The 24281-nt window shown below is 35.2% G+C and overlaps 4 protein-coding genes across 5 annotated transcripts; 2 read left to right on the top strand and 2 right to left on the bottom strand.

The window, feature by feature from the left end:
• Positions 1–164: 164 nt before the first annotated feature.
• LOC137822858 (protein FAR1-RELATED SEQUENCE 6) lies at positions 165–3775 on the bottom strand. Of its 2 annotated transcripts, XM_068627872.2 has the most exons (4): positions 3005–3775; positions 746–2902; positions 479–670; positions 165–406 (listed from the first exon to the last, which is right to left on the bottom strand). In XM_068627872.2, the coding sequence occupies exons 1-4, from the start codon at positions 3155–3157 to the stop codon at positions 260–262; spliced, it is 2649 nt and encodes an 882-aa protein (XP_068483973.2). In that variant the 5' UTR covers positions 3158–3775; the 3' UTR covers positions 165–259. The 2 variants fall into 2 exon arrangements, with proteins under 2 accessions (XP_068483973.2, XP_068483972.2); XM_068627871.2 differs by having other exon boundaries at positions 479–2902.
• On the top strand, positions 3775–5118 carry LOC137822861 (Ribosomal protein L3 family protein). The gene is made up of 2 exons (XM_068627874.2): positions 3775–4444; positions 4696–5118. Exons 1-2 carry the CDS (start codon positions 3931–3933, stop codon positions 4983–4985), a joined length of 804 nt encoding a protein of 267 aa, XP_068483975.1. The 5' UTR covers positions 3775–3930; the 3' UTR covers positions 4986–5118.
• A 764-nt stretch (positions 5119–5882) lies between these two features.
• On the top strand, positions 5883–7754 carry ROL5 (repressor of lrx1). Its single transcript, XM_068627873.1, has 6 exons — positions 5883–6541; positions 6623–6715; positions 6794–6834; positions 6929–6995; positions 7082–7193; positions 7277–7754. The coding sequence occupies exons 1-6, from the start codon at positions 5949–5951 to the stop codon at positions 7433–7435; spliced, it is 1065 nt and encodes a 354-aa protein (XP_068483974.1). The 5' UTR covers positions 5883–5948; the 3' UTR covers positions 7436–7754.
• Positions 7755–17236: 9482 nt separating this feature from the next.
• Positions 17237–24013, bottom strand: LOC137821098 (chromo domain-containing protein LHP1). The gene is made up of 6 exons (XM_068625522.2): positions 23274–24013; positions 23122–23147; positions 22943–23029; positions 22221–22871; positions 17682–17742; positions 17237–17545 (listed from the first exon to the last, which is right to left on the bottom strand). Exons 1-6 carry the CDS (start codon positions 23463–23465, stop codon positions 17498–17500), a joined length of 1065 nt encoding a protein of 354 aa, XP_068481623.1. The 5' UTR covers positions 23466–24013; the 3' UTR covers positions 17237–17497.
• Between the last annotated feature and the right edge of the window lie 268 nt (positions 24014–24281).

Raw genomic sequence — 24281 nt, 5'->3', positions numbered from 1 at the left:
CGTAGGCATAACAGTGACTTCCGGATTTTTTTATCCGTAGGCAAAAGTGTGACTTACGGATATGTTTATCCGTAGGCATAGCAGACTCTTCCGGTTATTTTTATCCATAGGCAAAAGTGTGACTTACGAATATTTTTATCCGTAGACAAATATTTTTATCCGTATTCACAAACTTCAGTGAATTCAACATTGTGTGTAGGACAACTGCAAATGTACTAAACATCCATAAATCTAAATTATGCTATTACAAATGTTATAATTACAAATATCGTCTAATGGACATTAGTTGGGTATAAACTTGTATCCGGCTAGTGTAGTATGTTGACCAAGTTTGGGCCGCCGGATAACGATGTGATGCCCACAATATATCCGTAGGTGGAATTGGACAACCATCTTTGAGCTTGACCTATAAAGGTAATAAATATAAGGTACACAAATCTTGATTTAGCACATCAATCTTGATTGGTTTAGTTTATACCTGGACAAAATGATTTCCGTGGACATGTCCAATTGCAATGATTCGGTGTTGACGGAAGTTACTTGGTGCTTGGGTTCTTAAAGGAAAAATACTCAATGATTGTAACATGGACAAAGAAACAAGAATGACATTATACCGATTTGCAATAACATATCCCATGTCTGGAATTGTCATCCACTTATTTGTTCCTGCCTGCAAGTACAATTGACAAACAAAGTTAAATAAAGAAATGCAATGTAAAAATGAAATGGTTTTAGTGGTTGGTACCATAGACATGTGTTCCACTAGAAGTGACTTCTTCAAGTATTCATATCTATCATCACCAAAGAGTTGAACATATTCTTGTCTCCATTCACTTAGTTCTTTTAACAAATTCATTCGAACAACAGCCCATGACTCCTCTCCCATTCCCAATTGGGCAGCAACAGCACGGTAGCCACAATGGCCATCAGCCCTAACGTCAACAACATCAACAATATATGGATGATACCCTACAGGGAACTGATCAAGGAAAGGAATACATTTTGCTGGTACAATTTCTGGTAAGCTTTCTTCATTAGATTTTTTGCTTGCACAACTATCATGTTGTGAGTGTAAGAAATCCACATGTTCAAAATAAGAAGGGATTCGCTTAGTTGATCTCATGAATTTGGTAGGACGAGACATCTTTACAGCACCTTTTGTTTTCACCTTATGATCTGGTGCGTAAATAGATGTTTTCCCTGGAAAGGCAATATCCTGCAATTTACTCTTGATGTTAACCTTACCTGCAACATCCAACTCTTTAAACCGCTTCGCGATGACCTCAAACTCTTTATCAATTGACAACTCAGATGAAGATTGTTCAGTAGCAATGTCTTCAAAACTTAAACGAGTCCACATCACATGTACTGATTTAAGTGGTATGCTACCAACACCAAATGAAGCCAATTGACACGCACAAGGAAGACCATGAGTACATGTAAGACTACATCCACACCTACTTTTATCAAACCCCACTGATTTAACCCTATCAAGTTCTTCTGAAATAAGGTTCAAAGCATATTTAGACACAAAACCTAACAATTTTTTGTAAGCTGTAACCTTGAACCGATGTCCAACCACATGCAAACTCTTTTGGAATGAATCTTTGATTGCATTATGTTGTAAAATAATCATCTTATTGATGGAATCCCAGCAGAAACATAAATCCCCCATCGAATTCTGAAGAACTCTCTTTAGGCTCCAGTGTGCCGCCTCAACTCTGTTACTTGTTGTGTTTCCTAAGTGCATCACCTTATCTATCCATGCCTTGACAAATTTTTCTTTATGTGGACGTAACCATGTATCCATCACATAATCAACAAATATAGGCCATGGAGAACAGACAACTCGAAGAGCATTGACACGATCTTCAAAGGCCTCAACAATATCACAATCCACAACAGATCCCCACACTTCCATTACTTGATCCCATGCCTCTCTTGGATGCACCAACATTTTACATTTTGCTTTCACATTTTTATCAATGTGAAACCGACATAGCAAATTATAAGCTTCGGGAAACACCATTCTAATTGCATTCATTAAGGCAACATCTCTATCACATACCACCACCCTAAGGCATGAATCAACTCTTAAAAACAACCCTTTAAGTCTGTCAAGGGCCCAAAAAAAATTATTTTCCTTTTCTGCTGCTAGTAAACAAAATGCAACGGAGAAAGTCAAACCTGTAGACGTAATCCCAACAACCTCAAGTAACGACATCCTATACTTGTTCGTCTTGTACGTACTATCCATTAATATGACAATGTTAAATGAGTTCACCAATTTTACTGAATCTGGGTGTGTCCAAAATATATCTTGCACAATATTAAAGACCTCATCGCACCTACACCAATGCACGTACCTGTCTCGCTCTAGTAACAACATCAGTTGTTGCATTTCTGTTCTGTGACCTCGTTGTGATCTTCGGTGAACAGTGATTGCATTATAAACCTGCTTAATCGTTGTCACATTCTTCTCATTTCTCTCTTTCATGGTTAGTAAAATATTTCTTGGCTTCACCGCAGTTTTACTCATATCCTCAACCATAACCTTTTCCTCTATACTTAACCTTCCAGCATAGGGATGACCCACCATTGTCTCTGCCAAGTCATGATTGTGAGAACCACAAATTAATTCAACCTTCCACCCTTGACCACCTTTGACTGGTTTGCCTCGCAATCTGAAAGGACACTCACACTTCCTACTTCCAGTTTGACTGACATCTACTTCTTTTTTATACCGTCTGTATTTACCTCCTCTCTCACAACCTAACAATACATAGGTCATCCTTCCTCGTTGGCCCGTCCATGTATCTGACCTTAATATAACAATGACAAACCCATAACTATAGCCAACACTTCTCGCCCAATCTAACAGCTCATCTCGATCACGAAATACCTACAATAACATTCTTAAAAATTTAAAAGAACATCTTGATCATCATGCCAAATTTAAAAATAATTCATATAAAAAACATTCACAACCCAACATTGACCATACCTCATTTGTAGAAAATGCCTCACTACATTCATGTGCCCTGTGTTCATTATCTAATGCGTTATAACTTGTTGACTGCTCCAGATCAACATCATCTAATCCATCCCACACATCAATCTCCCCTAAAACTCCCATGTATGACTCTGTTGTATCCATTCGGTTGCTGAAAAAAATGAACACTTCACTTCCGGATAAATTAATCCATAACCAAAAAAATATCAACAGTTAACTTCTGGATATATATATCCGTAAGGCAATATTTTGAACTACGGATATTTACATCCGTAAGACAATATTATGAACAACGGATATTTGCATCCGTAAGGCAAATACTAGTTCCGGATATTTTCATTCGTAAGGCAAATATGAACTACGGATATCAGCGTCCGTAGGCAAATCCTAGTTCCGGATATTATTATCCGTATACAAAATTTTGACTTCCGGATATTAATATCCGTAGGCAGAAAATTTGAATTTCGGATTCCGATATCCGGGACCAGCTGAGCTCGAGAAAATAACCAAAGACGAACGAAAATGGATTACTTACCTCATTAACTTGCCAAACGAAGCTTACACTCAACTTAGCAACAATGAACGAAGCACAACCTTCTCTTTTGCAGCTCAAACCAAAGCTTCACACATTCATGAACTTCTTCCTCACCATTCAATGTTTTCATAAATGAAGAAGACAAGGGCATTTTTGGATCTTAAAAAATGTGTCGGGTGCCAATCACAATTGATCGGGTGCAGGAAGCAATTGCCTAGATATGTTTTTGAATAAAAAATTCACATGGGCCGGGCTTGAGTACTAAATGGAACGGGTCTATCGAGAGAGAGAGAGGGAGAGGATAAGAGTTTGAGCTTAATTCCAGTGTGGTTCTCTAACTGTGAATCTGTGACGCTCAGTCAGATAAGGAAGCAGAGCAGGCATGTCAATCTTGTCCATTCCGTCGCCGATATATGGTTCTACTCATTCCTCCCTCTCAATTTCTCGGCTGCCGTCTTCTTTAACGGCTCAGCCACTGCAAGTGAGAAGAAGAGCAAAAGGGAAAGGTGTGGTGGTAATGAGTATGGAGGCAGGTATCGGAGTCATGGCCACCAAATTGGGTATGATGAGCTTCTTCCAACCCGACGGTGTGGTCGTTCCTGTCACTGTCGTTGGCTTCAAAGAAGGGAACATTGTCACACAGATCAAAACTGAGGCTACCGATGGCTACAGCGCCGTCCAGGTTGGTTACCGAAGGATCAGAGACCGCAAATTGACCAAACCCGAAATGGGTCATCTCGAGAAGGTTGGTGCCATTCCCATGCGTCATCTTCAGGAGTTCCGTCTTCAAACCGTTGATCAATTCGACCTTAACCAACGCCTCATTTTCGATGAACTTTTCAAGGAGGGTGATCTTGTTGATGTCTCTGGCACCACCATTGGCAAGGGTTTCCAAGGTCATCTCTCTTCAACTACTTTCATCTCTGCCTTTTTCAACTGTTTAGGGCGTCCTTATGAATTTTTCCAATTCAAATTCTTGCCAATTTACTTCATCTTACTGAATACATATACTATAAGTTTCATACCGGAAAAATTATGTAATTGAATGACTTCTGTTATTAGGGGTTAAGAAGCTCTCTTTTTTATCCCTTTTGTATATTGAACTTGAATTCCCTCTTGCTCATATGAACATTGAAACATTTGACAGGTGGAATCAAGCGTCACCACTTCAAAAGGGGTCCAATGAGCCATGGTTCGAAGAGTCATAGACAACTGGGATCAATTGGTGCTGGAACCACACCCGGTCGTGTGTACAAGGGAAAGAAGATGCCCGGAAGGATGGGAGGAACCAAGAGGAAGATAAGAAAGCTTAAGATTGTCAAAATTGATAAAGATCTTAACGTGGTAATGATCAAAGGTGCTCTCCCTGGTAAGCCTGGAAATCTTCTACGGATAACTCCAGCCAAGATTGTGGGCGAGAACATCCCAAAGAATTAGCACATCTTTCCTTTCATTAACTTGTCTGTAATTGTTGCATTCCTGTGTTAGCCCTTAGGTGCTACTTTATGTATACCTACTACTATTGCTCTTTTTTTTTTACTCCATTGAATTATAGAGCACCTTACGAGTATCGGTTCCGTTTCTTCTTTCCAAATGAAATCACTTGATTAGTAGATTTATGTAATACTATATGCAGTTGATGCAATATGTAATGTCACACTCGCACACCGCTGTTATATTCTTATCAATTATCTAACAGAATATGGGAAGAGGAGCTTCCGGGGTGATCTGAATCTCAAGGGAATATAAAAAATATAGAGAAATTAAACCACAACTTCATTGATTTAGCCTGTCTTTGGGTTGTCTTCACTCTATTTTATTCATTCTACTTTACCAACATGTTTTAGATTGATTGAAAGGAAGGAACTTGAATTCTTTAAGCATGATTTTTTGGGCAATATTTTAAGGAAGGAAAGACTCCCTTAGTACTTGATTATATGTTCAGGGATTGGCCTTTCACCTACCAAATAAATTCTCTTTTAGGAGCTTTTGCCCTATGCATGATGATTAGATTTTTCAAATTTTATATTTTACCTAGTACCTCAAAATATATTATTTTTTAATTTCCATTCAAATCAAATATTAAATATATTCATTTATTTAATTTATTGTTTGGATAAAGAAAAAGATAGTAAAAATTGAAGAGGAACGAAGAAAAGGTTGTTAAAAAATTTATAAAATGATTAAATTGTCTTTATTATTAGAAATTAATTTTGATTAAATATTAAACTATAGTTTTTTAATATTTTTATGATTATTACATTATATAACCTAACATAATTAATTATGTTATGTTTAATTATTAAAAATATATTTGGTAGGGGAAGTTGAGGAAAAGAATAAAAGTTTGAAAGTTGAATAAATAAAGCGAGGAGAAGTGTAAACCCTAGTTTAGGTTGAATGGAAGGAGAAGGAGAAAGAGAAAGGAAAAGAGGAGGGCGTGTGTGTTGCGTTTGCAATGAGGCAAGAGCTTCCGTGAAGAGGCCCAAAACCTTACAGCACATGTGCAGGGAATGCTTCTTCCATGCTTTCGAATCTGAGATCCATCACCTCATCCTTAACAACTCCCTTTTCAGCCCCGGTGAGCGCGTCGCCATCGGTGCTTCTGGCGGCAAGGATTCCACCGTCCTTGCCTACGTCCTCTCCAAACTCAACCGCCTTCACAATTACGGCCTCCATCTCTTCCTCTTGTCCGTCGACGAGGGAATCACCGGCTACCGCGATGACTCTCTCCAGACCGTTCATCGGAACCACCTTCAGTACCAACTCCCTCTCCAAGTTGTTTCCTACAAGGACTTGTACGGATGGACCATGGACCAAATCGTTGACGTTATTGGCTTCAAAAACAACTGCACTTTCTGTGGCGTCTTCCGTCGCCAGGCTCTTGATCGAGGAGCTGCTCTCTTGAAGGTGGACAAACTCGTGACTGGCCACAACGCCGATGACATTGCCGAGACCGTTCTCCTCAATCTCTTGAGGGGAGATGTTGCCAGGTTCCTTCTCTCTCTCTTTTCTTCCCCTCCCTCTCTTACCCTGCTTCTTTTTCATTTCTTTCTTTCTTTCTTTCTTCGTAGATTGAGTAGGTGTACTTCTATTACCACCGGTGAAGATGGTCCAATTCCCAGATGCAAGCCTTTCAAGTATACGTACGAGAAGGAGATTGTTATATATCCTTCCACACCCTTCCCCAATTCAATTTTAATTTCCATTCATTTTCTGTTTTGCTTCCTTGACTAATTCCCTACGTATGCATATTTCAACCGGCTTGACTACTTTTCCACCGAATGTAATCTCTATTTTCCTATAATCTGCATACTCATGTATTTAATCTTTATTTTCCCATCAAACGGCTTAGTAAAACATTCTGATTACAATTGCAGGCATCTATTCTCCAAATGCATATCGAGGTTTTGCTCGCGAGTTCATCAAGGATTTGGAAAGAATCAGGTAAGTTGCTGCTTTACTTATGCCACCTCCTATTCTTGCACTTACGGACAAGTTTGTGGTGGGTTTATGTTTAACGTGAAATGCAGACCTAGAGCCATTCTTGACATCATCAAATCGGGGGAGAATTTCAGGATTTCTACTACTACCAAAATGCCCGAACAGGGAACATGCCAACGGTGTGGTTATATTTCTAGTCAGGTATTGTCCTGCGTGAACACGAAATACGAAACCATACAATATAATGCCTCGTTTCAGTAAACAAATATGTGCTTTATGTGCAGAAATGGTGTAAAGCTTGTGTTCTGCTTGATGGATTGAACAGAGGTTTGCCAAAACTAGGGATTGGTCGAAGTCGTGGCAGTGTTGGCTCTGAGAACGGAAATGGAAGTAAAGTAGAAAAGAGCATCCAGGGAAAACAGTGTGGAACTCTAGACTTCTGATTTGTACTTGTGCTTAATCAAACGTAGGTGTAGTAACCATCTATAAGAGAATTCAATTCAATGGCAGTTATTGACTGTGGAATTATCTATCTACTTGGGGACCTCCAAACTACAGTTCCTGGATTAGTTCCCTTGACAAGATAAACAGACTCAGCAAGATCTCCGGCAATGAATATGAAAGGTATGGTGGAGAGAACATGTTGAGAGTTGTATACAAATATTTAATAACCTTAGATTTATTAACTAAATACTGAATACTTATGATTTATTTTTTATAAGCTTTATAATCATTTCATATTAACATTATTTTACACATTAACTTTGAAGAGTGTCTTTCTTGGTTCTGCATGTCTCTTTCATTTTGCAAATGTTGAAACCATCACACACAACTGTCATCTTTCGCCGCAGCTACAGCCCACTCTCCCGCCATCACCTGAATGTCGGGTTTGAGATCCAAACTTTTATCAGGGTTTTACTTTTTATACCTTTATAATACCCCTTGTGTCTCTTTAATTTGAAATAGTAGCTTCACCTCTTTTGTAAACGCCTTGCTCCGTGCTGGTTGCTTCATGAATGTTTTCTTAATTCCCAAAATGTAAGTTAACATTCTTGGCTATTCATTCATTTGATGCATTTGGTCAATGGTATGTTGGGTCAAAGAGTCGATGATTATTAGTTCAATTAGCGTTTTAAAAAAGTATATAATATATGTTAACATAATTTGATAAATCTTACTAAATTTAAATTTTTTTATTGCAAAATACTAAGTGAAATAATAAGTTAAAAAGATGCAATTCTATAGTTTAAATTTTAAACAATATCATAGTAAAATAATATTTAAAATAAAATCATAATACTAACACAAATTTATATATATTATTGACCTTTATGTTAAAATAATTAGATTAAATAAATTGGGTTGATCGGGTTTTTATTTGTTCATTCAAATCGAATCAATCTGAATTGATTGTATTTTTTGTTTAAACATCTAGATTCGATTTACTCGTTAAATCTCGATCGAGTTTGTTCAATTTTTACACCAAATTTTAGCAGAAATCAATTTAACGTTATACCATGATTTAATTATAGCATATAAAATCCCATACAGAATTGGGTTTCTTATAATCCATTATTGATATCAACCGCATAACTACCCTAACTTCAACTCACCAAATTATAACCCTCAAAATGCAATTTCTTCCTGCACATTTGTGGTGTTGATTAGCACCCAACGAACATTCTAAAACCCTACATGAAAAGGCGTGTAGGGTGTGCTACAAAGAACTTTAATAGGGTGTGCTACAAAGAACTTTAATTTGACTTTGGTGATGGTTTGAGCTAGTGTGGTGTTCGAGGGACGTTTTCAGGTTAAGGTGTTATGCATTTTGCATATATGTATCTAGAATGGTGAGGTATATTTCCAAATTTGGTAATGTGGAAGTGTATTTTTTGTATTATGGATTTTTTTATCCGAAAGTTAAGTGATGTTTCTTTTTTCAGCCTTGCCAATGGATTTAGAGGACTCATTCATGGGAATTTCAGGAGAGATTGATGTGTGAGATGAATTAGATGATGTTGACTTGGAGCACTCAATAAGTTATAACACGTTAGACAATGAATATAAGGCACATCAGTGTAGTGAGACATCTACTACAAATGAGGTATGGTAAATGTTAGGCTTCTGAATGTTATTTTTATGAATGATTTTAAAATTTGGCATATGTTGGTCATGATGAACGGTTAGAGTGGGCTATGAGTGTTGGCTATAGTTATGGATTTGTTATTGTTATATTGAGGTTGGATACATGGACGAGGCAACGAGAAAGGATGACCTACGTATTATTAGGTTGTGAGAGAGGAGGTAAATACAAACGGTATAAAAAAATGTAGATATTAGTCGAACGAGAAGTAGGAAGTGTGAATGTCCTTTTAGATTACGAGACAAACCAGTGAAAGGTGGTCAAGGGTGGATGATTAAATTAATTTGTGGTTCTCACAATCATGATTTGGCAGAGACAATGGTGGTCATTCGTATGCTAAAAGGTTAAGTGTAGAAGAAAAAGTTATGGTTGAGAATATGACTAAAACTTTAGTGAAGTCAAGAAATATTTTACTAACCATGAAAAAGATAAATCAGAATAATGTGACGACGATAAAAACAAGTTTACAATGCAATGAGTGTTCACTGAAGATCACAACGAGGTCACAAAACAAAAATGCAACAATTCATGTTGTTACTAGAGCGAGACATGTACGTGCATTGGTGTAGGTGCGAAGAGGTGTCGAATGTTGTGCAAGATATATTTTGAACACACCCAGAATCAGTAAAGCTAGTGAACTCGCTTAATATTGTCATATTAATGGATACTACATACAAAACAAACAAGTATAGGATGTCGTTACTTGAGGTGGTTGGGATTACATCAACTGGTCTGACTTTTTTCAGTTACATTTTGTTTACTAGCAGCAGAAAAGGAAATAATTTTTTGTGGGCCCTTGACAAACTTAAAAGGTTGTTTTCCAGAGTGGATTCATACCTTAGGATGGTGGTATGAAATAGAGATATTGCTTTAATGAATGCAATTAGAATCGTGTTTCACGAAGCTTATAATTTGCTTTGTGTACGAAGACGCATGCTCAAGGATGCAGGGGACTGTCGCTGCCAGAGTTTACTTACTTCACCTTGTCGGTTGCACTAGCTTCGCCAACAAGAGTGCTACATCAATTAGTGTGTTTTATCTTGAGTTTTTTTGTTGATTTGAGGCTAACCGGTGGATGTTCTTGGGCAACAGCTGCATTAACTCACATGTATGAGCAATTAGAAGACTGTAGTTATGCAAACACTAAGCAACTAGCTGATTATGCGACATTGTTGCAGGGTGGATTTATGAGCACATCCCATTTATAGGGATGAGACGTATGCAAGTACTGTATTTTGAAGACCAACCTCGGTGTAGGATACATTGACACCAACTTCCATTCGGTTTTGTCCATACAATGAGCATCGGGAAGAACATCCATTCGAGTGCATTTCCTTATTCTCTGGTTATTTGAGGCTTGGAAATTGGACACAATTGCACATGCTAGAACGCGTGCTGGGTCAGTATAGATATACACAGATCATCCCTCGCAACCCATCTGTACTTAGACATAGTGATCCGGATACAAATGAAATGGACCGTCAATGGTTACATTTCAATGATTATGTCATAGCACCTTATCCTAGCGCTTGCGTTGAAGAGTACATGTCTTGGTTTAGATCTGTATTACATCCATATGTGATTAATACGGATGACGATGAGCGTCCTGTACTGGTACCCTTAGATACACGTGGCCACGGAGCAGTGCCAACTCATCTTGTAGACTCACATCCTGCTTTGGTATGCTTGTAACATTATTAATTTGTGTTATCTTTTTCTAATACTATCACATTCATGCTTGTAGGGTATTTGTCGTAGAATTACACAACCATTACTTAATCATGGTGATGTCATGGAGGGCAACCTTGTTTGAAAAGGCATATAAGTAGTCATTATGTTAGCACGATGAGCGACTGATGATAGAGTTGTATATGTCAAAAAACATTCACGTAAGAATGATTGACAATGTATTAGGATTCCTTTTTATGTAATATTTTTATCCATAACGATGTATTTCAACCTTATCTTTATTGAATGTGGATTTTAGTATTGTTATTTACAATGGTTTGGGATATTCAGTTATGAACACTTAAAAAACCATGTTAATAATTGGCTTCGGCAAGACACTTCCAGATATTGCCATCGGTAGGCACCTCCATGACTTCCGGATATGATCATCTGTAGAGACTTTCATAAGTTTCGGATAAGGTCATCCGTAGGCACTGTCATGACTTCTGGTTACGCTCATCTGTAGACACCTTCATGAGTTCCAGATATTCCTATTCGCATGCACCTGATTCAATACCGGATTTTGGCATCCGTACATAGCAATATCCTTTCCGGATATTCTCATCCGTAGATAGCATTTCATGTACTGGATATTCTCATCCACAGGCACGTTAATTGATTCCAGATTATGGCTTCCATAATTGTATACGATAATTCCATAAGTGATTAAATACATTATGAATGTAGTCAATACATTGATTCAAATACGATACACATCCCTATACATAAACATTAAGTATCTATTATAAATGTTATGATTACAAATATCGTCTAATGGACATTAGTTGTGTATAAACTTGTATCTGGCTAGTGTAGTATGTTAACTAAGATTGGGCCGTAGGATAACCATGGCTAGCAGAAACATAAATCCCCCATCGAATTCTGAAGAACTCTCTTTAGGCTCCAGTGTGTCGTCTCAACTCTATTACTTGTTGTGTTTTCCAAGTGCATGACTTTATCCGTCCATGCCTTCACAAATTTTTCTTTTTGTGGACGTAACCATGTAGCCATCACATAATCAACAAATATAGGCCAGGGAGTACAGACAACTGAAGAGCATTGACACCATCTTCAAAGGCCTCAACAATATCACAATCCACAACAGATCCCCACGTACTTGTTCTTCTTGTACATAGTATCTATTAATATGACAATATTAAACGAGTTCACTAGCTTTACTAAATCTGAGAGTCCAAAATATATTTTGCACAACATTCGACACCTCATCACACCTACATTAATTCACGTATTATGTCTCGCTCCAGTAACAACATGAATTGTTGCATTTCTGTTCTGTGACCTCGTTGTGATCTTCGGTGAACAATCATTGCATTATAAACTTGTTTTATCGTCGTCACATTCTTCTCATTTCTCTCTTTCATGGTTAGTAAAATATTTCTTGGCTTCATAGAAGTTTTAGGCATATTCTCAACCATAACATTTTCCTCTACACTTAACCTTCCAGCATACGAATGACCCACCATTGTCTCTTCCAAATCATGATTGTGAGAACCACAAATTAATTCAACCATCCATCATTGCCTCGTGTCCTGTAAGGAAACTCACACTTCCTACTTCCCGTTTGACTGATATCTACATCTTTTTTATACCGTTTGTATTTACCTCCTCTCTCATAACCTAACAATACGTAGGTCATCCTTCCTCATTGCCTCGTCCATGTATCCAATCTTAATATAACAATAATAAATCCATAATTATAGCCAACGCTTCTCGTCCACTCTAACCACTTATCTCGATCACGAAATACCTACAATAACATATGCCAAGTTTTAAAATCATTCATAAAAAAAACATTCACAACCCTAACATTGACCGTACCTCATTTGTAGTAAATGGCTCACTACACTCATGTGCCCTATGTTCATTATCTAACATGTTATAGTTTATTGACTGTTCCATATCAACATGATCTAATCCATCTCACACATCAATCTCCCCTACAATTCTCATGTATGAGTCTGATGTATCCATTAGGATGTTGAAAAAAAATAACACTTAGCTTCCGGATAAATAAATCCATAAGGCAAAAAAAATCATTTTGCATCCAGAATGCATAACCTAATTCCGGTTAATCGTATCCTTAAGCCATTTTTCACCTACGGACCTTGGTGTTTGGAAGCTACAAAAGCAAATGTTGATATTACGGATTTCTATATCTGAAATTTGTTATAACTGCTTTCGGACACCTACATCCATAATGCAAAAACCAGGCTTCTAGATGACGATATCTGGAACCACCTCAGTTCGAATGAAAAGCGAAAAACGACTTCAAATGTGTTCTTACCTCATTTCCTTAGCAACCGCACCTTAGAGTGAAACGTCCATCCACAACCCCACTAAAACCACCTCTTCTGCAGCTCAAAGCATCACCAACAGAAAATCAAGTTCCTCTATACCTCTCCATTCACTATTTTTCAAAGTGAAGAAGAGAAAGATACAATGAGATTTTAAAAAATTCGTCATGTGCCAATCAAAATTGATCGAGTGCAGGAAGCAATTGCCTTATATAGGTTTAAGTCTAATGGGTTGGGTTGCAGGTTTTTCTTCATGCACCCCAATAATTCCTAAATGCATCTTATAATTTTAAAATGACTCTTTTACCCTTATAAATATGATTTCCAGCTGCCAGTTCTTGAAATGTTCCAAAACAATTTTTCTTTTAGAATTTTCACATTATTTTCATAATAACATTTTTCGAACAAAGTTTTCGTAACAGAATTTTTGGAACAAACTTTGAAAAACACAAAATAATACATTCCAAAAGACACTGAACAAATTTTATAACACCTGAGATACTTTCTACAACGTGTTTAGTAGAACAAGCTTTATGAAATAAATTTTCTAGAAGATATATATGAAATGCATTCCAGTGAAAATTGATTTCCAAAACAAGATTTTTAGAACATATATGTGATACCTTATAGAACAAGTTTTTCAGAATAAACTTTACAGCACATCCATCGTGTTACTCTATCTCCCTCTTCCTCTCAAAGATTGCAGTTAAGAACATAAGTGTATTTGTAGGTTCAACGGGATGACAGCCACAACACTATGACGTGGCGCAACAGTAGAGTTAAGTTTTACTTTTAAGCACAAATTAAATTTAAACCTATTTAATCCAACACAATCATAGTTTAATTTGTCGTCAACCTAAAAATGTTATAAAAAATTAGGCCTTATCTTCTTTTCTACTCATTATCAATATAATATAAAGAGTCTGACATACATAAGGTAGTAAAGTACAAACAGACGGCACATGAACACTACCACAATATAATCTTTAAAATATAGAATACATAAACATAAATTTATATATTATATAATTATAAATTATATAAATTGTCTTTAAATATAAAATACATAAACACAAATTGTCGATAAAGATTTATGTGCATATGTTTTAATTTTTTTACAAATAGAAAGATATTTTTCATAACTGGTTCAAAAGAGTTGTTTCTTTTTTTTTAATTATACTAAAAATTTATATAATAAGTTTGAGTTTTTATAAAATTAATGTATTTTTAATTTTTAAAATTGTGTTAAAATTGTCAGAAAATCAACAAATATTTTTTGAATTGAACATTTGACTAATATGTGTCCTACGAGTGTCGGTATCTGATATGTGTATCTGACACGGACACGTTATTTAAGAGAAGTATCCGAACCTCACAGGTTGATGCTAAAACTTAAAACATTGATAAAGTTATTTTACTTTAAAAAGTTTTAAAACTTAAAATTATAAATCAACCAAATGGCCATATGTTTTTTGGTTTTAATTTTGTCTACTTCCCAAATGAAAGATAAGTCTAGCATATTTACTTGACACAAACTTGATACATTGTCTTTTAGTTAAAATTACAATTTTTTTCATATTTCTAAAAATTAAATGATCAAACGGAATAAAATATAAAAATTAAAAGTTATCTAGATAATTTAGCTTACAAAAATAAAACTTAGATTTAGATATGTTTTGTTGAAATTATTTATTTGAGATTTGCTTGTTACTTTCCAAAATGTCTGCTTAGGATAATTTAAATTCCAAAAGATGTAGGTTGATTCTCCCTGCACTACATCAATTTAGATCTGCACCCAACACACTTACATAAAATGTTCATTTTATTCTTAATGATTTAAATTTTTGCCTTCCGGATATTCATATCCATAAGTCAAATTACAAAGTTCTGGATATACAAATCTGGAACTAATATGTCACTTTCGGATTTTACTATCCAAAAGCTTATGTAGACAACATAAATGACCTTCCGAGTGTCAAAATCTGTAAGCAAACATAAATGAGTTTTGGATCTCAATCCTCAATACCATTTACAACACACCATTCCAGATATGAAAATTCAGAACTCATAACTTTCGAATATGATCAAGGTTAAATGAAATATGAAAATGATCTTCCAGATTTCAAAATCCATAATGTATAAAAATGACTTCCGAATATTGAAATCCATAAGCAAATGTGTGAAAAGGGCATAATGAGATTTTAAAATTTCCGTTGGGTGCGAGTCAAAATTGATTGTGTGCAAGAAGCAATTGCCAAAGATGTATTCTAGAATTACTTTTTTTCACCCATTCTTTGGGGATTGAATCTCCCTGTACCCGATGATTTCAAACTGACACCCAATTGTAGATAGGAAAAGACTAAACTGCCCTTAATGAATTTAACATTAGGTTAAGTGAGATATGTGCACCCAACAGTTATATGTTCTGGATATTGTCATCCATAGGCACCTACTTGATTTCTGGATTTTTCCATCCATAGACATGTGTATGACTTCCAGATTTTTCCATCCATAAGCAGCTCTTTGACTTTCGGATTTTTTTTATCCATAGGCATCAATATTGGATTTCAAATAAATCCATCCATAAACACAACAATGTGTTCCAAATATTGTCATCCGTAGGGACCATTGTGTGTGTAGGATACATGCTTCAATGCACATAAATGCATCACAAATGAAATGAAGCTTTCATGAATTATGTTGTAAAATAATCATCTTATTGATCGAATCCCAACAAAAACATAAATCCCCCATGAAATTTTGAAAAATTCTCTTTATGTTGATTATGTCATAAATGATATGGCCAGAGCACTTTATCCTGGCGCTTGTATTGAATAGTACATGTCTTGATTTAGATTTGTATCACATCCATATGTAATTCATGCGGAGGATGATGAGCGTCTTCTACTGGTACCCTCAGATGCACGTGGCCACGGAGCACATTCTGAGGAGTCACATCCTGAACATCCTACTCTGGTATGCTTGTAACTTTATTAACGTGTTAATTTGTGTTATCTTTCTCTAATACTATGACATTCATGCTTGTAGGGTATTTGTCGTAGAATTACATAGACATTGCAACCATTATCTAATCATGGTGATGTCATGGAGAGCAACCCTGTTTGTGAAGGAATACAAGCAGCCATTATGTTAGCACGGAGCGACTGATGATAGAGTTGTATATGTTAGGAGACATTCACGTAGGAATGATCGAGCATGTATTAGGATTCTTTTTTATGTAATATTTTTATCCATGACAATGTATTTGAACCTTATCTATATTATTGAATGTGGATTTTAGTATTGTTATTTACAGTGTTTTGGGATATTAAGTTATGAGCATTTAAAAAAATTCATGTACTGCTTTTATCTATAACATATATATGTTCTGGAAATTGCCATCAATAGGCACCTGCTTGACTTTCGGATTTTTCCATCCATAAACACGTGTATGACTTCCAGATTTTTTCATCCATAAGCAGTTTTATGACTTCCAGATGTTTTTATCCATAAGCACCAATATTGGGTTCCGGATAAATCCATTCATAAGCATCAATATTAGGTTCCGGATAAATCCATCCATAGGCACCAAAGACAATGGCATAGTTGGATTTTAAAAACTTCGTCGGGTGCAGGAAGCAATTGATTGGGTGCAGGATGTAATTGCCTTCTTTGCACTTCTGATAAAAGGAAAGGATATAATATATTGAAAAAAAAAATTTAGGGGTGCAGATGACTTGTACTTGGTGCAGGAAGAAAAAGCAGCCTGCATGGCATCCCTTTCTCACAGCCACACAGTCACGGTTGTAATGCTTGGCTACTTTGATTTCCCCAAAAGCAGGGCTAAGAAAAAAAAAAGATTATTCCACTTCCGGATTTCTTCTATCTGGTACTTATAAAGGAATAATATAATAATAGGATAAAAATTTAGATCATGTTCAATTACTTCAGATATAACAATGTCTAGTTATTAAAAATACTCACACCAAAGATAACTATAAATGTCACCATAACTATTTTGGTGTCTCAGTCTTGGACATGTTAGTGAGTCATAAAGAGGATAGAATGGATAGTAGAATATTTAGATTAAAGAGGTTTCAAAATACTTGAAATACAATTTCCTAGCCGTGTACGTGTCTAATACCCATGCAGGCAGGCATTGAAAACAATTGGTCTAATGGTTGTATCATCATACACTAACCAAAAAGCATTACCTTTACGATCCGCTGCATCTACAAAACTACATTGTTATCACTAACGACAAACAAAGGAAGATCTACCATACCTGCACAAGGAAGTTGCTTCATTACCCTGTTCAGTTACAATGTAGGACTATACCGGAGATGCAACTCATAGAAATTAATCAGCTGAAAAATTAAGAAAATCATTAGCTTTAGGTAAAAATGAAGGCCAAAGCAACATTTTCAAAAAATATTAAAGCCATGAGAAATTGACTATGAAATAAACAATTCAATCTAACTCTGCTGTGAGATTGAGGATTACCAGAAGTGGATTGTATGCCTTGAGATATCTGTTATTCACCATCACTTCTGTTCCATCAGACCTGTTATGTTAATCAGGTAAGCTGTTATGTGAAGAAGCATGCAGTATGATTATGGAAAATAATCCAGTTTGTTTCAAATTCCATAAAAGACTTGGATAAGATACAAACTTAGTAAAGGAAATGAAGTTCAAGATTCATAAAATCGGGTAATGTTATGCCAAAATCACTTTTCACTGGCTACTTTTGTGGACGCCTGGTATTTCATTTAAACAATGGCTTTGGCTTGTTTCTTTAACTTGGGAATTAGTACCAACATCATATTACAAGTTTTTTTTTTTTTTGAAAATTGAAAAAACAAAAGTTTTATTGATAAAAACCTCATAACTCAATAGGAAATTACAAAGAAATCAACAAAAAAGGTTTAATCTTCCATTCGGAGGCAAAACAAAAGAATTACAAAGAAGAAAATAAACTAAGAAACCCTTTGAAGCTTCCTCAACATCATATTATATTACAAGTTTGCAGTGCTCCCATATTCCAAAGTTCATCATCCCGTGGATCTGGTATGCGATGGGATCATTTTATTGCATCCCCGTGATGTTTGTCTGAGTTTCTTCAATGGACTCTCTATGACAGATGTACAAGGGGTCTAAACAGCTTTAATGTTTCTATCTTCTAAATTTCGTGGAACAGTTAAATGTTTTAATTTTCTTTCCTCAAATACTTTAGATCTGTGCTTAGCATGCCTTCTATTTTTTCATAGACATTCTATTTTTCAATAATATTTATCCTTTCATATGCAAAGAACAGTACATAGCTAACATGTCCCTAACTGGCCAAGAATATAGCCAGAATGCTTCTTACAAGACTGTCAATCCAACGCCTTTGAATTAGCTTTAAGGGTTGAATTAATGTGATATTTAAGTCTATCCAGTCTTAATTTTCGGTCACCTACACATGTCCAATTTTCGAAACTCCATGTTCCAAATGTCTAGTTTAGTCTAGGCATGAAAGGAGTGTGTTAAGATGCCCCACATTGACGAGGAATATGAGCAAACTCCTACTTCCGAGCTTGAATTATCCTCCCTTTTGAGCTAACTTTTGGGGTTATGCTATGCCCAGTCCATTTCTAAATAGTTGAGAGGAGGAGCCCTTATTAACATTTAAGACTCTTGATGTGCATTCCATGACACAAGTGGTTTACCATTGTAGCCTGTGAGTCTGTTTGGGTAAGTTTCTTCATAAGCACTCGAGAGAAGAAAAAAAATGAAATAAACATTTGCATAAGCTAAAGTTAGTTTTATACATGAGTTACAAAATATCTTTTAGAGAACCTAAGCTTCTACAGTTAACTTTTACATTAACTAATATTAACTTCTGAATAAATTCAATTCATCTTTTTACTTATTTTTCTAACTTAAAACTGTGCGTGTAGTTTACCTAAAGAAATCTTTATATTTGATAGTCTCAAAGTTGGGGATTGTTACATGTTTGAGATTAATAAAACTAATACTGAATCTTTAAGGAGCAGCTTAAAATATTAGGTTCAATCTTGCTAATCCCATTCTACTAATTAAAAAAAGGTTTAATTTTTGGGCAAGATATGTTCGAGCCCATATGCCTAGGGTGTCAAGGATGCATCAGAAAGAAAAAAAATCAATCACAAATTGGAAGGGTTTTAAACAAAAACCTTATATGACATTGTATGTAGACACACAAATCCACAAACAATTCACAGCAGTCTTACAAAATGGAAAAACACACCATCATGCCAATACTCTTTCCTGTAACCACACCACACCACACACAATTAGATAACTGTTACATAACTTCCCTATTGCAGTTTTACACATAACTGCCCAATTATTGATTCGGGACAGCTTATTACAGCATAAATTCATAACTATGCTACCCATATGATATAGCTTCACTATTATTTATTAATTCTGGTTTGTTATTTTCTTACTTCTCCTAGAGCAAATAAGTCATTTTTTCCGTAATTGCTATCTGCACAATCCAGAATTTAGCTCATATATTGACTATTGGTTGTAACATGAACCTTTAGCTAAACTAGAAAATAATGTGTTTGTTGCACATAAAAAAAGAATGAATATAAAATACTATTAAGAGACAAGTACAAAAAAGGAAATAAGTATATAAAATATAACAATAATATAATAGTAAATTCTCTAAAAAATTTGCCAAAGTGTCAATGTAATAGAAAAAAAAAATATAATGGTATAAATTAATGCAACATAATAGTCTGATGGTAAAAGTAAATGTTTCATTTTACTAAATACAATCCATTTTGTGATAATTTGTCTTTATGTGCACATGCTAGGCTCATAAGTTGTTTTTTTCCTAATTTGGTTTTCTTTAAGCTTTGCACGAAGATTGTTTTTTTTTATCATAGGATACTGTGTCACTTAGTTGTTAAGATGAATTTAAATTCTTAATAAATGTCCAAAGTTGTCTCTCCATAAATATGTTGTTTAATATGCTTCAATGTCTTATTTTAGAATTGCCTATGTCAAGTGAATGGTTTTCTTCAATTGATAATATTGTTTATTGTGTATGTTAATATGCATCTATTATTGATCTTCAATTGATAGTTTTGTGTCTATTGTTATCAATGTCATTAATGGTTGTACAAATTGTAAATATTTTCAGGTGTTTTCCGTTAGTGAATAGAACATTATTACTAAAATGTCAACTCTATCTCATTTTTCATAATTGTTACACTTTTAAACAGACAAAAACAACGTCTTTCTATAACCACACCTGACAATTAAGGTTTCTATGAATACATAATATACAAAGGGTTGCTCTCCCACTTAATTTATTTGTAGTTTGCAAAGTACAAATGATTGTTGATAAATACTCTCTCCTACCTAATTTTGGTTTGTGACTAATTATGAAAGAAATGGTGTGAGTATTTATTTAAGATAATATTGGAATAAAATTGAAATTATTGCATTTAAAGAAGTGAATTTGAAAAATTATCAAAAAGCTTAAATAACATATAAAGTGAAATGTAGGGAGTATTAAATTATCATTAAAAGGTACAATGATGACAAGTTAAGCCAAAATATAAAATATTAATGCTTTAGATTTACATATAATTATGACTAGATAATAATTCCCCTTCCTTTATACTAAAAAAGTAAACTTGTATTATACTCAAACAAAAACCTTAAGATAATAAATTTGTGAGTCTTTGGCACTAATATATTACTCAACTTGTTTATCTACACACAACATGGGACTGCAATCACTTTTGAACTCCAGCAAAATGTTTCATCAATTTAATAAAGGAAGTAATTAATCATGCAAATCTTAAGGTGGCCTATTTTATTAAGAGAAGAACCAGTATTCTTTCTCAAAGGAAAATAATAAAGAAATATGTCTTAAAACTAATTTAACAAAAAAGCATTTGGTTTATAACAAAAATTAGTTACTAAATAATAAAGGAAGTAAATGGTCACCTTGAAATGTACAAAATGTTGTATCAATTTTAATAAAGTAAATGATCATGCAAATCTTAATTGCTGGTCTATTTGGTTAAGAGAAAGAAAGAACCAATATTATCTCTCAAAAGATAAAAATAAAGAAAATATGTCTTAAAACTAAGTTAATAAAAAAGCATTTTCATTACAATTGCATAATAACAAAAATTAGTTAATAATCAAGATTATTAAACAAACCATCTTGAATACTAATGAAAAAATTGATCAATCACACCAAACATGTCAGTGTTAGGTGGAGTAATGACATAGTCAAAGTGAAATTACAAGAAATAAGATGACTCGAACTGGCCGAATATGTTGAGCACACACCAGCTCAGTTTAGTCAAAGTACCAATTTCCAAGGACAAACAATACACCAACAGCTTTTGATATCTTCTCATTGAATCATATAGGTTCTTACTAAAGCAAACAGTTTTAATAGAATTGAATGACGAGGTAATTGCAAAACAGCTTACTTATATAATAGAGGCTTAAGATATCTTTTAGTTAAAAGTATTCCCATTTCGATACTAAATGCTGTTATGTGAGGCATTGAATTCTAAATGAACTTGCTATTACGGTGTCATCTGATGCACAAATAAACTAGAGGACTATACAACTGACCTGGCAGAATCACGTCCCACACAGTTTAGTTTAAGTTTTGATAACTATGATCACAAGTGATCGAACCCTTCAGCAATGTAGAATAAATTTTGAGTAAGACTGAACTTTGGTACTTCAATAATTCTACTCATTCCATTCACTAGTCAGTTGTTTGAGGTTTTTGTTTTTTATTTCGTAAACCAATTGCTCATTATTTGAGAGAAAAATCATATCCAATTGAAGACATAGTTATCCCCGTTTCAAAAGTGACAAACTAAACCATGAAATCCAAAACCTTTAAATTATAAATATCAATTTAGTTAGTAAACTTATTCATAATGAAAATAAATACAAATATATTTTTTAATCAAAAGTGGAAGTGTGCATGCGAAACCATAAAATTTGGAGTTGTTGAGTTAAGTGACAAACCTCATGGCCATAAATGTCACTAAAACATCCTGCATATTGTCGGATAAAGAAGATGAATAACCTATTGGCTTCAAAATCTTGACAATATTGCAGGCACTTTTAGCATCATCCATCTTCACAGGACTATCATTCCCCACACAACCAGCGGTTCTCGTGCAGCCTGGTTCAACTGCACCAACAGGCAAGCTGACTGCATTCTGAGCATCAACAGGCTTCCCTGCATCTGTCTCTCTCTTGAAGCTCTTGACAGAACCAGATTTTCTCCTTTTTGCTCCTCTACAGCACCCAGTTTGAGTTGGTTCCGCGCAATCCAGGTGACCACCATTGGCACTTGAAACCTTAGGTTGCCGGAAATGCATTCCAAGGTTATCTAGCTCAAGGGCAGTGTTTGTTGTTGCCTTAAGTTCACTGAGCTTTGGATCATAATCATTTTGGTGGTGTTCTGGAAAGGCATTTACATTGGTTGGTTGGGGTTGAGGAAGGGTGGTAGGATGAGGTTGGTGAGGGAAGATGGGAGTTTGAGAATGGGGATTGTGAGTTGGAAAATGTCTAAGGCTGTAAGAAGTGGTACAACGTTGGGGGTGATTCTTGACCTTGGTGTGATGAACGACATCCTTGCGCTTGCGCTTGCGAACTGTTCCTGACTTGAGACTTGCAAAGAAATAAGAAATGTAATGAGAGATGAACGATGAATATAGGGTAGAAGAAGAATAGGCAGCTACCTGTCCTCAAAAGCGTGAAGAAGATCAGGAACGGACTGTAGATTTTCAAGAGGCTCCCAGGTGTTGGCAGTCTCAGGCCATCCACGCCTGCCAATCACAGTTTCACAACCTCACTCACATGAATCGCATCTATTACGTTACCATGTTAACAAGTAAAGTAAATTAAAGCAAAAACTCACCATTTTATTAGGTACTGGAGCTGACCCTATTATATTCATTGAATCGCATCACCATTTGCAACATCCACCGTCACAACTCAGAAGAAGAATAGAATAGAAGCATATAAAGTGAACAAAAAGAGTAATAATTATTAGTTGGTTGATTTTGTTACCTTGCGTACCCTCTTACGGCGTATGGTTTCGATTTCATAGAAGCCGTCGCCGAGGTTGGGGTTGGGGTTGGGAGGCACGAGGGTTTGTTCTCCATTGTCATTGTGTTTGTGAAAGAGAAGAATAGCAGAGGATGGAGGTGATGAAGATGGTTCGTTGGTTACTGAAATAGAAGTACAAGTTGTGTTCTTCATTGCATTTTCTATCTTTTCTTTTCTTTGCCAAAACCCAACACCGCTACTTCTGCTCTTTCCCCTCTTCTTCTTCCCATCCAAATCAACCCATCTAATGGGACCCAACACCACCCTCTTCTATTCATTTACTTTCCAATAAAAACATTACTAATTACGCATTCCAATAATTATAACTATTTAATTGTTTATAACTTACATGTTCTTTTTCAGTCCATTACCTATTTAATTGATTTCTTTGCCTCTTTCTTTCTCCTGCTCCTGTTCTTCACCTGTTTTCTCTTTTCCTTCTACGGCTTAGGATAGTCTCAAAACATTTAATCATTCTAAAGTATTTAATGTATAAATCTGAAATGAACCATAAAAAGCAAGTACATTGTTTCGTACTTTGCCTGTGCCTCTGTAGATTTCACATATTCGAAGCTAACCAATGGCTTCAGTCAGTATTTGTCTCCTGACAAAACCAAAACAACACAATGCAAAGAAACTTTAAATCTGTTAAATTCCTGCATGGCTGTTAGTAACTTACTGTCAAAATACATCTATTTTTCCGTTCACCTTTCCATGTGGGACTGCTGTATTCACTTTATAATACACTCAATTCTCTCATCGGTAGCATATATTCGCAATCGTTGAATTTGAAGGACAGAGTTATTATTTAACGTTAATAGTGGCATTTTAAATAATAGTACGTACGGAAATTTTACAGAATAAACTTACAAATACAAGTATTTAATATAATTTGAGTTGGGAACAGATTTTAAAATTTTGAGTACACGAAACAACAGTGATGACAACGTCTATAATCAATAAATAAAC

This window comes from Phaseolus vulgaris, chromosome 9 (assembly GCF_051622355.1).
Source record: "Phaseolus vulgaris cultivar YP4 chromosome 9, ASM5162235v1, whole genome shotgun sequence".
Classification (NCBI taxonomy): Eukaryota; Viridiplantae; Streptophyta; class Magnoliopsida; order Fabales; family Fabaceae; genus Phaseolus; species Phaseolus vulgaris.
Note: the sequence above shows the minus strand (reverse complement) of the source record. Positions and strands in the feature narration are given on the sequence as shown.